Raw genomic sequence first — 13,854 nt, forward strand, 5'->3', positions numbered from 1 at the left:
AAATTCAATTGCGTGTCTTGACTTAAGGTGGTGTATTAAACCTGTAGTCGAAAATGTCTTTGCTGTTGAACCCCCTCTTGAAACTTTTGCAGAGCAAATGTTGCATATTGCAACTTTGCTGTCCTCATCTGAAACTTTGAAGTCCTTCCAAACCGCCGACATACTCCGTGTTTGATGCGTAATGACAGCGCGAACGAGACGGGAGGATGGAAGAGGCGTGGCAACTATTTCGCCTTTTATTTTCGGCGCTTTCTAACGTTTCGGCGGAAACGATAATGCTATTTCGGCCGAAATTTTTCGGCGGCCGAAATTTCGGTGCATCCCTAAAGAAAACGAACTAGAAGCGATTTCCTTGTGTTCGTTTGGTTTTGAACGCCAAAAAAAAAGCTGCATGCAACGTTTTTTTTAATGCTGTATAAACACGCAGCTGGAAAAACGCACGTAACCAAAGCCCGTGTAAACACTCTCATTGACTCCTACATGTAGAAAACACGTACGAACGCAAGAAAAACGCTCAATTTTAACGCCCGTGTGAACAAGGCCTAAAACTGTGACTTTTTCGTGGTTTAATGACGTAATGTTATTCTCCGATGGAAGTGCGTGTGGAATTATAACATCGCAGGTGACATGTAAAAGGAAAAAAAAATCTAAATTGGCTTGTTTAAGTATTAGCCAATGAAAAAGAACAAAAAAATATTTTGTATGGATGTTATCGCTCATCATCTTCACTGCTTTATCCTGTAATTAGGGTCACGGGGGCCTGGAGCCTATCCTAGGAGAGTTGAACAGGGTGCCAATCCATCGCAGGGCGCACACACATTCAATTCAATTTAATTCAATTTTATGCAATTGTCACAAAGCAGCATTACACAATCAAAAGAATATTTAAGTTTGTGTGAGAATGTGTATGAATAAAAATAAGACTGTTCCTAATGAGTAAACCGAGGACGATGACGACAGTGGCAAGGAAAAAATCCCTGAGATGGTAATAGGAAGAAACCTTGAGTGGAACAAGACTTAACAGGGAACCCATCCTCATTTGGGTGAAACAGATAGCAGTGATTGATCTGCATCATACTGTGGAGACTGGAAGTTCAGTATAACAGGAGTAGGGTTGGGTACCAAAAACCGGTGCCAATACGGCAATAGAGCGGTGATGACAGTTGTAATAAGCGTCAGATTCATCAACACACATGATCGCTAGTAAAATTTAAAAACTGCATTCATCGGGTGTCAGAAATGACTGGAAAAATAATTATTTCCTTAATTAGAAAAATCTTGAGAACTTCGGAAAGCTTTGATAATAGAAATCCAAAACATTGTTGCAGTAATTTTACTGTCCATTTTATTTTTGTAGATTAATAGTTTATTAGATTAGATAAATAAATTAAAAGCACAAATCATCAGGAAATGAGAGACCGTCCGAGATGCAATCAATGTTACACTCGCTCTGACGGCAGCAGGCGTGATTGACAGCTTGTGGGCAACAGCTGGCACTATCGGTGTGGGTAAACCCCAGCCCCAGTCATACCAAACGTAGCGAAAAAAGGAATCCACCGATTATGATGACGACAGCAGCCTTTCCGCAGGTTAGTCGTAGGCTAATGTAATGTTAATTACAAAATGCAAATCTTGCATTCATGCTAACAAATGGTCAAATGATTTGTAAAATACTAATGTAACATGGATTATATGTATAAATTTGGCTTTCCAGCTAGTACTAGTAGTACTACAACAGTACAACAACATATATTCATATATATCAGTCAGGATTTAGGCCTCATCACAGTACTGAGACAGCACTCGTTAATGTAGTAAATGACCTCCTAGTGGCCTCTGATCAGGGTTGTGTCTCTATACTTGTGTTACTCGACCTCAGTGCAGCTTTTGACACTATTGATCATAGTATTCTCCTTCACAGATTAGAAAATGTAGTAGGAATTAAGGGAACGGCACAGGAGAATGGCTCTTATGGCTCAGATCCTATTTGACTGATTGTTATCAGTTTGTAGTTTGTTGTTTTAGATGGTGACCATTCCTCATGTTCTCAAGTTGAGTTTGGTGTTCCACAGGGTTCTGTTTTAGGCCCACTGCTTTTTTCCCTTTACATGCTTCGTCTAGGCAACATAATTCGTAAACATGGTATTAGTTTTTATTGTTATGCTGATGACACACAAGTATACGTTTCAGCAAAACCAGATGAGAAAAAACAGTTTACTAAAGTTGAGCAATGTGTGCAGGACATAAGAGATTGGATGTTAATTAATTTCCTTCTGCTTAATCCTGATAAGTCAGAAGTTCTAGTCATAGGACCACAAGCAGCTAGAAGTAAGCTTTCTGATCACACTGTGATTTTAAATGGCCTTTCTGTTCCATCAAGTGCAACAGTAAAAGACCTCGGTGTGATTATAGATTCAAGCCTTTCACTTGAAGCTCATGTAGATAATATTACCAGGATAGCATTCTTTCACCTCAGAAATATTGCCAAGGTAAGAAATATATTGTCACCAAATGATGCAAAAAAACTAGTTCATGCTTTTATCACGTCTAGGTTGGATTATTGTAACACCTTACTGTCTAGTTGTTCAACAAGGTGCTTAAACAAGCTTCAATTAGTCCAGAATGCAGCAGCGAGAGTCCTCACTTGAACCAGAAGATATGAGCACATCACCCCTATCTTATCCACATTGCATTGGCTTCCTGTGAAATTTCGCATCGATTTTAAAATACTACTCTTGACGTATAAAGCATTAAATGGTCTCGCGCCGCAGTATCTGAGTGAACTGCTAGTGTCTTACAATCCGCCACGCCTACTTCGATCAAAGGATGCAGGCTGCTTGTCAGTACCGCGTATTATTAAAACTACAGCAGGGGGCAGAGCTTTTTCTTACAAAGCCCCAAAGTTATGGAATAGTCTTCCAAATAGTGTTCGGGACAGTGTTTACGTCCAGGCTAAAAACCTATTTATTTAGCTAAGCCTTTTTATAAATAGATTAGCCTTATGTAAAGGAGCAGATCTGGGGGACTCATGGACGTAGAGTATTAGGTGAACTGGAATGTTTAGATACTGTCTTCCCCACTCTCACTGATCACTCAGGTTTGTTGACGGTGAGGTGATTGGTTGCTTTACATCTCTGGAAGCCATCATGTCTGTGTTTCCTTCTGGCTCTCCCTTTTTAGTTATGTTGTCATAGTTAGTCCTGCCGGAGTCTCTGCTTGCACTCTGCACTAAATATACATTCACCTTTTACATTGTTCGACTGTGACCATACCTAACTGTTATTTCTCCATCTCTTTTGCTCTCTCCTTTTCTGCTTTCTCCTCTCTCTCTCTCCGTCTCTCCTTGTTCCTCTACCCATCTCTCTGTTGAGCTATACATGTCGCTCCTGAGCTGCCAGTGATCCAGACCCCCTCTGCCCGCTGGACCTCTCTAACTCATCCTGGAGTCCTGCTTCTGGTTGGAGATCTCATCACATGGATGCCCCAGTGTGGTCTGCCTGGAATGCGTGTGGTGACTGGGGTTGGTTCCACTTTTCCATGAAGGTGGTCCCGTCCACGACTGATGCAGACAGCTGTTTTTGAGGACCTGTGACTTCAGTCGCTCAATAGTTCAGGACTGGAATTTCTCACAGTCTACCTGAGCCTCCAGGAACAAATTGGACTTTAATCTTACACATCTCCTCTTATACTGAACTTCCAGTCTCGCATATTATTATGCACATCAATCCCTGCTATCTGTTTTCACCCAGATGAGGATGGGTTCCCTGTTGAGTCTGGTTTCTCTCAAGGTTTCTTCCTATTACCATCTCAGGGAGTTTTTCCTTGCCACTGTCGCCATCGTCCTAGGCTTGCTCATCAGGGACAATCATATCATTTTGATTCATACACATTCACATTTCATACAAACTTAATTCTTTTGATTGTGTAAAGCTGCTTTGTGATGATTTAAATCGTTAAAAGCGCTATACAAATAAAAGTGAACTGAATTGAATATATACTTTAAACTTTCAATATATTGTTCAATTTTAAGCATTAAATTTTTTGTTCAATAAAAATGTATTCTTGAGTCATCCACCATCATTTAGTGGCTTTTGTAAAGTATCGGTTCAGGCACGTGTTGTGTTGACGTTAAAATCGAGTCCAATTCGTTACATGCATACACTTACACACTACGGGCGAGGAGGAAACCCACCAAGCACGGGGAGAACATGCAAACTTCATGCAAACAGAGACGGTAATCAAGTGTGGATGGGAATTGAACCCGTACCCAAGAGGTGCAAGATGATGGTGCTAACCACTACACCACCGTGCTACCTGTATGGATGTTATGCAAAAGTGAATTGTATGCCAATGTGTGAACAGTTTAGATAGTATCACTTGAAAGATTCTTAAGAAAAGGGGGGGCTATTTTACCACCTCAAATTCCTTTAAAGTCTCAAAACTTGACAATGGCTGCAGGTCGAGCAGCTGCTTGCACATGGGCACGACCGGCTTATAAAATGGGTATGTGTGACTTCTAACGTGGATTAGTTAAGGGACTAATTTATGATTGAGGTGTTTTGAGACTGGTGTAAGCATGTGTAATGAGTGGGTTTTGAGATAAATTCGTTCAGAGTTCAGAAAAAAGGAGTTGATCAGTGGCTTTTTAATGTGGTGTGTGCTGTTCTGTTGTACCATTCTGGCACACAATCATTTATGACTGAGGCTGATCTGTCATGGCCGACCAATCTGTAAAACAGCCAAATCTGATCACTGGCTGATCGGCTGGGGAATCTCTATTATAAATTTAAAAAATAATTTTATAAAATCAAAATTTGGAGTGAGTAAAAAGAGTCGTGATTCATAACTTAATCGATTTTTCCCCCCATCTTCAGCAAATAGGGCCTCAAGACCAGAATGCTGAATGTTGTTTCTGCTTCTTAAGATTCTTGTTTAAGTTCTAATTCACATTCAGTGTTGTATATCTGTGAACGAAGTGCCATGGAGTGACTAAGCATATCTGCATTCGAGCAACTGTCTCAGTAAATGCCTACAAGTGTATCAAAGACCATGAGTGCCCAAAACACACATTTTACAAGCTCGGCAAACAACAGCCCTTGACAGCTTTTTAAAGAATACAACAACAGGCACACACGATCCGTGAGCTCAGCGTAGACGTTTGTGTGTGTATCCGTAAAACCGATCTCGCGTCTCTCCGTCCTAACACGCACTAAATAATTCAGCAGGACACAAACACCACAGTGTGCACGCAGTGTCCCTATGACAACCATCCTCCCACATGCTTGGCCACACTGTACTTTTGGGCAAATGTCAAGAAATGCCATGGCCCTTGTAGTTACTTCAACGCTAGCCTGATATTACATGGCTTAGAAGGGTAAAACTTGAAATCCAGTCATCTCGGATCCTTTCTTTACTAGAACTCTGCCGAAGAGTTTATGGTTGACCAAGCTTCATGCTAAAAAAAAATCTGCCCCATTTGTCTGCCAAAGGCTTTTAAACACCACGTGTAAAGTGTGTCACACAGCTACATGTGAGCTGTAGCACAGGGTGACATTTCCCCAAGCTTTCAGCGTCATGAAAACTCCTCGTCACGAGCGCTAAAAGTGCCTCAAGTCCCCATGTGCTTCTGTTCATCGCTACGGGAGTTTCCCAAAAGCATTCAAGTTTGAACAATAGCAAACAATATTTCACAGTGTCTCTCAGCAGCTGTCCACTGTGCTATCAGCTAACAGAGAGAGAGAGAGAGAGAGAGAGAGAGAGAGAGAGAGAGAGAGAGAGAGAGAGAGAGAAAGAGAGAGCAGTGTGGTTAAGTGCAAGGTGGTTAGACCAAAGAATGTTGGCTGGGTTAACATGCAATGACTTCCACCAATTTAAAATAAATTCTTACATACTGCATATTCCCGATTGTCTTGTTAATTGTCAGGCTACGTGTTACTTCTCCAGGTGTTGCACGTACAGCGGTACATCGGCATGCGAGCTAGTTCTTAAGGCGAAATGTCGTATTACAAAATGCATTTTCCCCATAATGTAAATGCAAATAATCTGTTACAGCCGCCCCCCCAAAAAAAATTATACTATTGAAATTCTACCGATTTTCAATACTACAAACATATTTTTGCATCTAAATACAATCAAAACATTGACTTAAGGAAAATATAACAGACTTTTTTACAAACAAATTTACATTTTCCCACAATCCTTTAATTGATTCATTCATTTATTGATAATGATTCCTTTTGGCACCAGCTGCTTTAAAAAAATTAACTAAAAGTGTCTGTGTTATTCTTACTGACGTGCTTCATAACATTCTTGGGACATATGGTGCCATGTCTTAAAATCTAAATCTTGCACAAAATGCAAAAAACCCACAAACAAATGTGTAAATTTGCTTCAATTGGCTTACCACTGACAAAAATAAAGGTTTTGAACGGCTCCCAGATGCATGCGCAACTCATATGCGAAAAATGCTTCTCATGGCGAGGCAAATTTTTGCTCATACGGTGAAAATTTGCAAGATGGTACATTTGTGCAGTATGTGATCAAATACTTCAAAGGTCTCAAACCTCAACTCGACAGTAAGCATGCGGGCGCGTTTGGCTCCTAATGCAGGTATGCAGGGCTTCTAACGCACGCGATTTTTGTCTAATTTCCGCTCCCGATGTTTTGAGACTGGTAAAAGTGTGCGTAATGAGTCGGTTTAAGCTAGAGGCCTTTAACGCACACAACTTGTGATTATGTAACGCCATAAAATCCGATTTTGCTGTGCCACTCAAAAGCTTCTGCAGAATGGCTTATATGTGAGGATGATCAGCTGATCACCGGTTATGGCCAATTAAAATGAAAAACCACCCAGTTCTGGTCTTTGGGCAATCAACCAGTTCATCTTTTAGAAGCGTAAAAATTGTTTTAAACAATTATTTTGGAGTAAGTGTGGCTATACGTACATTTCCACACAAAAGAATTGTGATTAATGACTAAATCGAATTTCCTCTCACCTCCAATAGATACTCTGCTCTTAATCTATTATTTAATGTCATATTAAATCTGATTGAATCTACTGTACTGTATGTATACGTTCTGTTTGATTATTATAGGATTATTAACCTGCATGTGAAGATAACATACATTGTTTAACCTTATTCTTCTACAGTGTTTATTTTTTTCAGGGCTGTTCTGTGAGAGGTAAACACACTGACATCTCATATACACCCCAGGGGCTCACACAAATCTGTTCTCGCAGTAAAGCCAAGCTGACGTCAGAAAGACCATGTGCGCGCACAACATGCTGCACGGAGCACAGAGCACAACTCCCTGCCTTTCTTTCCAGGCTCTTCTTCTTTCTATATGTACATGATGACATGCTGTAGAAACAGAATGTACACACAAACACACCCCTTGCAAAGAGGCCAAATGACAAGTTCAAGCTATGTTTATTGCTTAGTAACTGAAACCCCTTCGTTAGCCATGAAAGGCAAAGGGTTTGAATTTTGTCACCAAAAAAAAACCCACAATTAAATTGAAACACCCAGGCTGAGGCTAGGATTTAAAAGCTTGCTGCAGAGTTGCAGAAAAGCCAAAACGAATGAATATGACTAAGCAGGGTTCTCTGTAGTAGGTCTGCATAAGCGACACAGGAAAAAGAACAGCCCTGGGAAGCCTGCCTGCTCTGACCTACTCTTTAAGCCAGACGTAAACACTGAGGCACTAGTTCCTGCCACATCATGTAAACAGACGGACAGGTCACAGAGCAAAACAATAAACCTCTCTGATCATTCATGACCCTTCAATGTAAAAGTGTTAGATGTGTTCTGTGATTGAGCTGCTGCCATGTCAACATCTGGTGTCAGACTGCCCTGCAATCATTGAAAGCTCCTCAGCAAAACTTTTTTTTTTAAATACAAGAAATATGTTTATTCTGCATGCTTATGAATTCATGCATGCATTATACAGAAAAAGTCCGGTGCTTGGTTTTACTGTAGTAGGTAGACCTAGATGAGGTTTTAAAAGTGTGTGTGTGTGTGTGTGTGTGTGTGTGTGTGTGTGCGCGCTTAAGTGTCGCAAAAACCTGGGTGACTCACACCAGGCTTTTGCACCTGATGCTCAGCATGGGTGAAAATAAGTACACATTGACTCATTCATTCAGAACCACTGCTTCAGCCATACAAAGCTGTAGAAAGGCAAGTCTTTTTTTCCCTTCTCCCAGATCCGATAAAGGATGAACGAATGAAGTTGCCATCAGTGCAAGACAACAGCTTTATCTCAGCTACTGCTTCTTTAAAGTTCTTTGATAATTTTATCATGACATCAACAAAATGAAAGATAACAAACACTTAGGCAAGAAGCCACTCTCTCTCTCACACACACACACACACACACACACAGTTGAACAAGACAAACAACATTATTTCTTACTGAGTATTATATTGTCTTGAAATTTGTAGCAAATAGATTGCAGTCAAATTATTAGAAAACTGTGGATAATGTAACATTAGCACTATCCCTCCGCTCCTCGTTCTGTTAATTTCATAAGTTCATTCAACCATGTTGTGAGGAAATTACTTTGTGGTCATATTTAGCATTTTTCTTTTGACAAAGCCGACTGCAAAAAGTCTCACTGCGATAACTAGTATAAAGATTGCAAATGCATCGTCCTCCTTTTATTACAGCAAAGCTGTAGATGATCAAACTGTTTTAAAATATGAATCCTTAATCCCTACAGAACACTCCTTGTCCTTTTGGCACACCAGTTAATATCCATCACCACACACAGTTAAAAAAGAAAAAAAAATCAGCACTGGGAATAAGGGCCATTTAAAAAAGAAAGAAAGAAAGAAAGAGAGAGAGAAATAAGTAAAAGATTTATAAATTAAATTAAATTAAAGACGGAGCTTTCTAGTTTTGAGTAAGAGGAACAATGGCGTGAAATTGCAAAGAAAAGATGTCTCTTCCTTGTGGATAAGGAGTCACGGAGGACGATGAGAGCGAGCGCAGGTAGTGTAGGGCTCACGTTGTGTCCATGTTTATCGACACTGGGGAACCACAGAGATGATGCTGGTTATTAGACGACAACCCTATGAGCAATAGAAGACGAAATCCTTAAACCCTCCCTAAATCTTAGGCAAGTCATTTGCATTAAAAAAATTATTATAATAATAATAAAAACAAGACACACACCGACCGACCGACCCACACACACACACCGACCGACCCACACACAAACCGACCCACCGACCGACCCACACGCAAACCGACCGACCGACCGACAGACACACACGCAAACCGACCGACCGACCGACACACACGCAAACCGACCGACCCACCGACCGACACACAAACCGACCGACCCACCGACCCACACACAAACCGACCGACCCACCGACCCACACACAAACCGACCGACCGACCGACCGACACACACACAAACCGACCGACCGACAGACAGACACACACACACACCGACCGACCGACCGACCGACCGACACACACACACACCGACCGACCGACCGACCGACACACACACAAACCGACCGACCGACCGACCGACACACACACACACCGACCGACCGACACACACACACACCGACCGACCGACCGACCGACCGACACACACACACACCGACCGACCGACCGACACACACACACACCGACCGACCGACAGACACACACACACACACACAAACCGACCGACACACACACACACAAACCGACCAACCGACCGACACACACACACAAACCGACCGACTGACCGACACACATACCGACACACAGACACAGACCATCCGAACACCCACACCGACCGAAGAACCGACACACCGACCGACCCACACCCACACCCACCGACACCCACACCCCCCGACCGACACCCCCCGACACCCACACACCCCCCCGACACCCACACCCATCGACACCCACACACCCATCAACACCCCCTGACACACACACATCGACACCCACCGACACCCACCGACACACCCATCGACACCGACACACCCATCGACACACCCACCCACACCCACCGACACACACCCACCGACACACACCCACCGACACACACCCACCGACACACACCCACCGACACACACCCACCGACACACACCCACCGACACACACCCACACACCCACCGACACACACACACACACCCACCGACACACACACACACCCACCGACACACACACACACCCACCGACACACACACACACACCCACCGACACACACACACACACCCACCGACACACACACACACACCCACCGCACACACACACACACCCACCGACACACACACACACACCCACCGACACACACACACACACCCACCGACACACACACACACACCCACCGACACACACACCCACCGACACACACACACCGACACACACACACCCACCGACACACACACACCGACACACACCCCGACACACACCCCGACACACACCCCGACACACACCCCGACACACACCCCGACACACACCCCCACACACACCCCGACACACACCCCGACACACACCCCGACACACACCCCGACACCGACACACCCCGACACCGACACACACCGACACCGACCGACACCGACACACACCCACCGACACCCACCCACCGACACACACCCACCGACACACACCCACCGACACACACCCACCGACACACACCCACCGACACACACCCACCGACACACACACCCACACACACCCACCGACACACACACCCACACACACCCACCGCACACACACACACCCACCGACACACACACACCCACCGACACACACACACCCACCGACACACACACACCCACCGACACACACACACCCACCGCACACACACACACACCCACCGACACACACACACCCACCCACCGACACACACACCCACCGACACACACACACCCACCGACACACACACCCACCGACACACACACCCACAGACACACACACCCACCGACACACACACACACACACCCACCGACACACACACACACACACACCGACACACACACACACACCCACCGACACACACACACACACCCACCGACACACACACACACACCCACCGACACACACACACACCCACCGACACACACACACACCCACACCCACCGACACACACACACACACACACCCACCGACACACACACACACACACCCACCGACACACACACACACACACACACACCCACACACACACACACACACACACCGACACACCCACCGACACACACACACACACACACCCACCGACACACACACACACACACACACCCACCGACACACACACACACACACACCCACCGACACACACACACACACACACCCACCGACACACACACACACACACACACACCCACACACCCACCGACACACACACACACACACCGACACACACACACACGCTTATTGTGTATCTCTCAAGACTCCCTGTGGGTCGATAAAACACAGCAGCACAGATCAGCCAGAACTATAACAAAGGCAGAACACAAGTGAGCACAAGCCACCATCATTTAAAAGACTTTATATTTTTAACCCCATATGGTTGTAGAGTAGAGATGGGGGACGGGTGGGGTGTTGCCATTCCCCTATAATCCTGCAGGTGGCATACTATAAAGTATTGACACAGCACATCATCACGTGATGTGGAGGCAAATGCGATGTTTTAGAATTGTAACAAAATCTAAAAAAAATAATAATAATAATAATCAAATCACAATATTTATTGTGAACCTGAAAAAATCTAAATACAAATTAAATTAGCACCTCTCTATGGTTATAATATTGTATCAGCTGGTCCCTGTTGATACCCGTCCCTACTGTGGAGTTCCTCAATCCCCCTTTTGAAGATAGAGTTAAAAGATTTTCTCTAATGCGTCTTGGATGATAAACTGAAAACTGGTTAGAAACCACAGAAGCTGAGACTGCCTCTCTATGAACACGTTTAGTGCCAAACTGCACTGAAAAGTTCAAACCAGTGGAAAAGTGGTGCATGTGTTGCCTTAAAATAGTTTACCCTCAGCCCTCTATTTTGGTAGGAGATCATCCTACTCAGTGCCTAAACTATCGTTTTTTTTTCTTTCTGTAAATGCCTGCGTGCACTACTGATTTCCAGTGCAGATTTCCAATCTCCAAAACCAGCTGGACCTTACAGAGACTCAGAATTAGGAAGATTAAGTTCAGGCTTCTACTAGACACACAGCATTTCTGACTTAAACAAAATTAGAAGGAATTGTGATACACCCGCTCTGTTACCATCAACTTTTTTTTTTTCTCTCCGACTCTCTGACTATTCTCTAGTTACTGGCCTCAGATGACTGAACGGACATCTATTTAGGTTATTTCGAGTTAACATCCATTTTAAGTTAATTCATTCCAGCTAACCGTTATGCCATGCCATGCCATGCCATGAGACCGGCCTAAATGGGTGGTTTTAATTGATTTTAACAGACAGCGTCTTGTCCAGGAAAAACTAACTGTCAGGAAATGTTCAGATATACTTTGGCTGTCTTTCCACTGCTGGCCTTGGATCAGGGAAACACATGCATTTTCTAGGAATTCTATCCTACCAACGGAGGCCAGAGATACTTCAAGTGTTGTTTAATGTGTAGTGATGCCTGAGAGTCAGCTGGGAATGGAGCACAAAGTATCATGTGTGTGCGTGTGTGTGATTATTGATACAGCATATGGTGTAGTGTTAGACAACAGGCTACTCTGTTGTCAACCCGTTCATCTATGATACTGGATCTCTCTCGCTCTCTCTCTTTCACTCACTCTCTCACACACACACACACACACACACACACACACACCTCCCTCCTGACATCTTGTGTATTCAGCTTAAATCAGAGTTGTTTATGAAGCTGCTTATTGGTAAATAAAAACTGGAAGTTGAATGCTGAGTCAAAAACAAGGCTAGCCAGTGCACTGGATCTCTAAGTGCAGATCATTTAAGTTGGGAGAAGTCCACTGCTGCGTTTCTGCATAACATAATAAAATTATGATAAGGTAAGAGAAATGAATGGGCATTGAGCAGAGAGAGAGAGAGAGAGAGGTGTGGAGTGTTTGTGCTTACCTCTACACTGAAAGGCTGCTCCTCTCCGTAAACAGCGCATACAATCCACAGCACAAACTGCAAACCCAGCGGCCCCGGGTAAACGCTAGTCAAACGTCTTCTAGCATGGAATGCTAACAAAAACATAATGTACACAGGTTGTGGCTGTTTGTTCTTTTTTTATTTTTTATTAACAGTCAATAAAACATAACCGAAAGGAATAAATCCCCGTTTTTCAGTCGCGCGGAAACATCAGTCAGGAGGATGTCGGGCTCTGTGGCGAGGCGGAGAAGAAATCCGGAGGAACGCCGTTAGCCTCGCGCAGTCCCTCTGCTCTCTCTCTCTCTCTTCTGTGAGCGCGCGCGTGTACGTGCATGCGTGTGTATGTTTGTGTGTGTGCTCGCGCGTGTGTGTGTTTACACTCTCCGCTCGCCTCCAGCACGCCCGATGATATATATGATGAGGATGATGAGGATGAGGATGGTGATGGTGATGTGTTCACAGGAGCATCCAGGACACGGAGTTTTCAACCGTTTTCTCGGCCACTCTTGCGCAGGCGCTGTACAAGACAACCCCCCCCCGCCCCCACCTCCACGCGCACAAGAGAAACGTGTAACAACAGTGCTGCTACCAAACACTAGTCTCAAAGCAAACACCATGTACCACTAGGGAAACAGCAATGGTGCTGAATGTTGTTCATCATCATCATCATCATTATCTATTCAATATGCATTTTAATCTTTAATTAATAATAAAATAATTTTCTTTTTTCTCTCTGCCTTTTCATCTTTTTTATATTTACACTGTCACTATAGTACAAT

At 44.0% G+C, this 13,854-nt stretch overlaps 1 protein-coding gene across 2 annotated transcripts in view; it reads right to left on the reverse strand.

Moving 5' to 3' along the window:
* LOC128520336 (matrix metalloproteinase-16-like) overlaps positions 1-13,565 on the reverse strand; it is a 59,272-nt gene extending 45,707 nt beyond the window's left edge. For both annotated transcript variants that reach the window (XM_053494527.1, XM_053494526.1), the window contains exon 1: positions 13,055-13,565. In XM_053494527.1, coding sequence (XP_053350502.1) covers positions 13,055-13,180 — 126 coding nt within the window. In that variant the 5' untranslated portion in view covers positions 13,181-13,565. The remainder of the gene's footprint in view (positions 1-13,054) is intronic.
* Between the last annotated feature and the right edge of the window lie 289 nt (positions 13,566-13,854).

Source organism: Clarias gariepinus, chromosome 4 (genome assembly GCF_024256425.1).
Source record: "Clarias gariepinus isolate MV-2021 ecotype Netherlands chromosome 4, CGAR_prim_01v2, whole genome shotgun sequence".
Lineage (NCBI taxonomy): Eukaryota > Metazoa > Chordata > Actinopteri > Siluriformes > Clariidae > Clarias > Clarias gariepinus.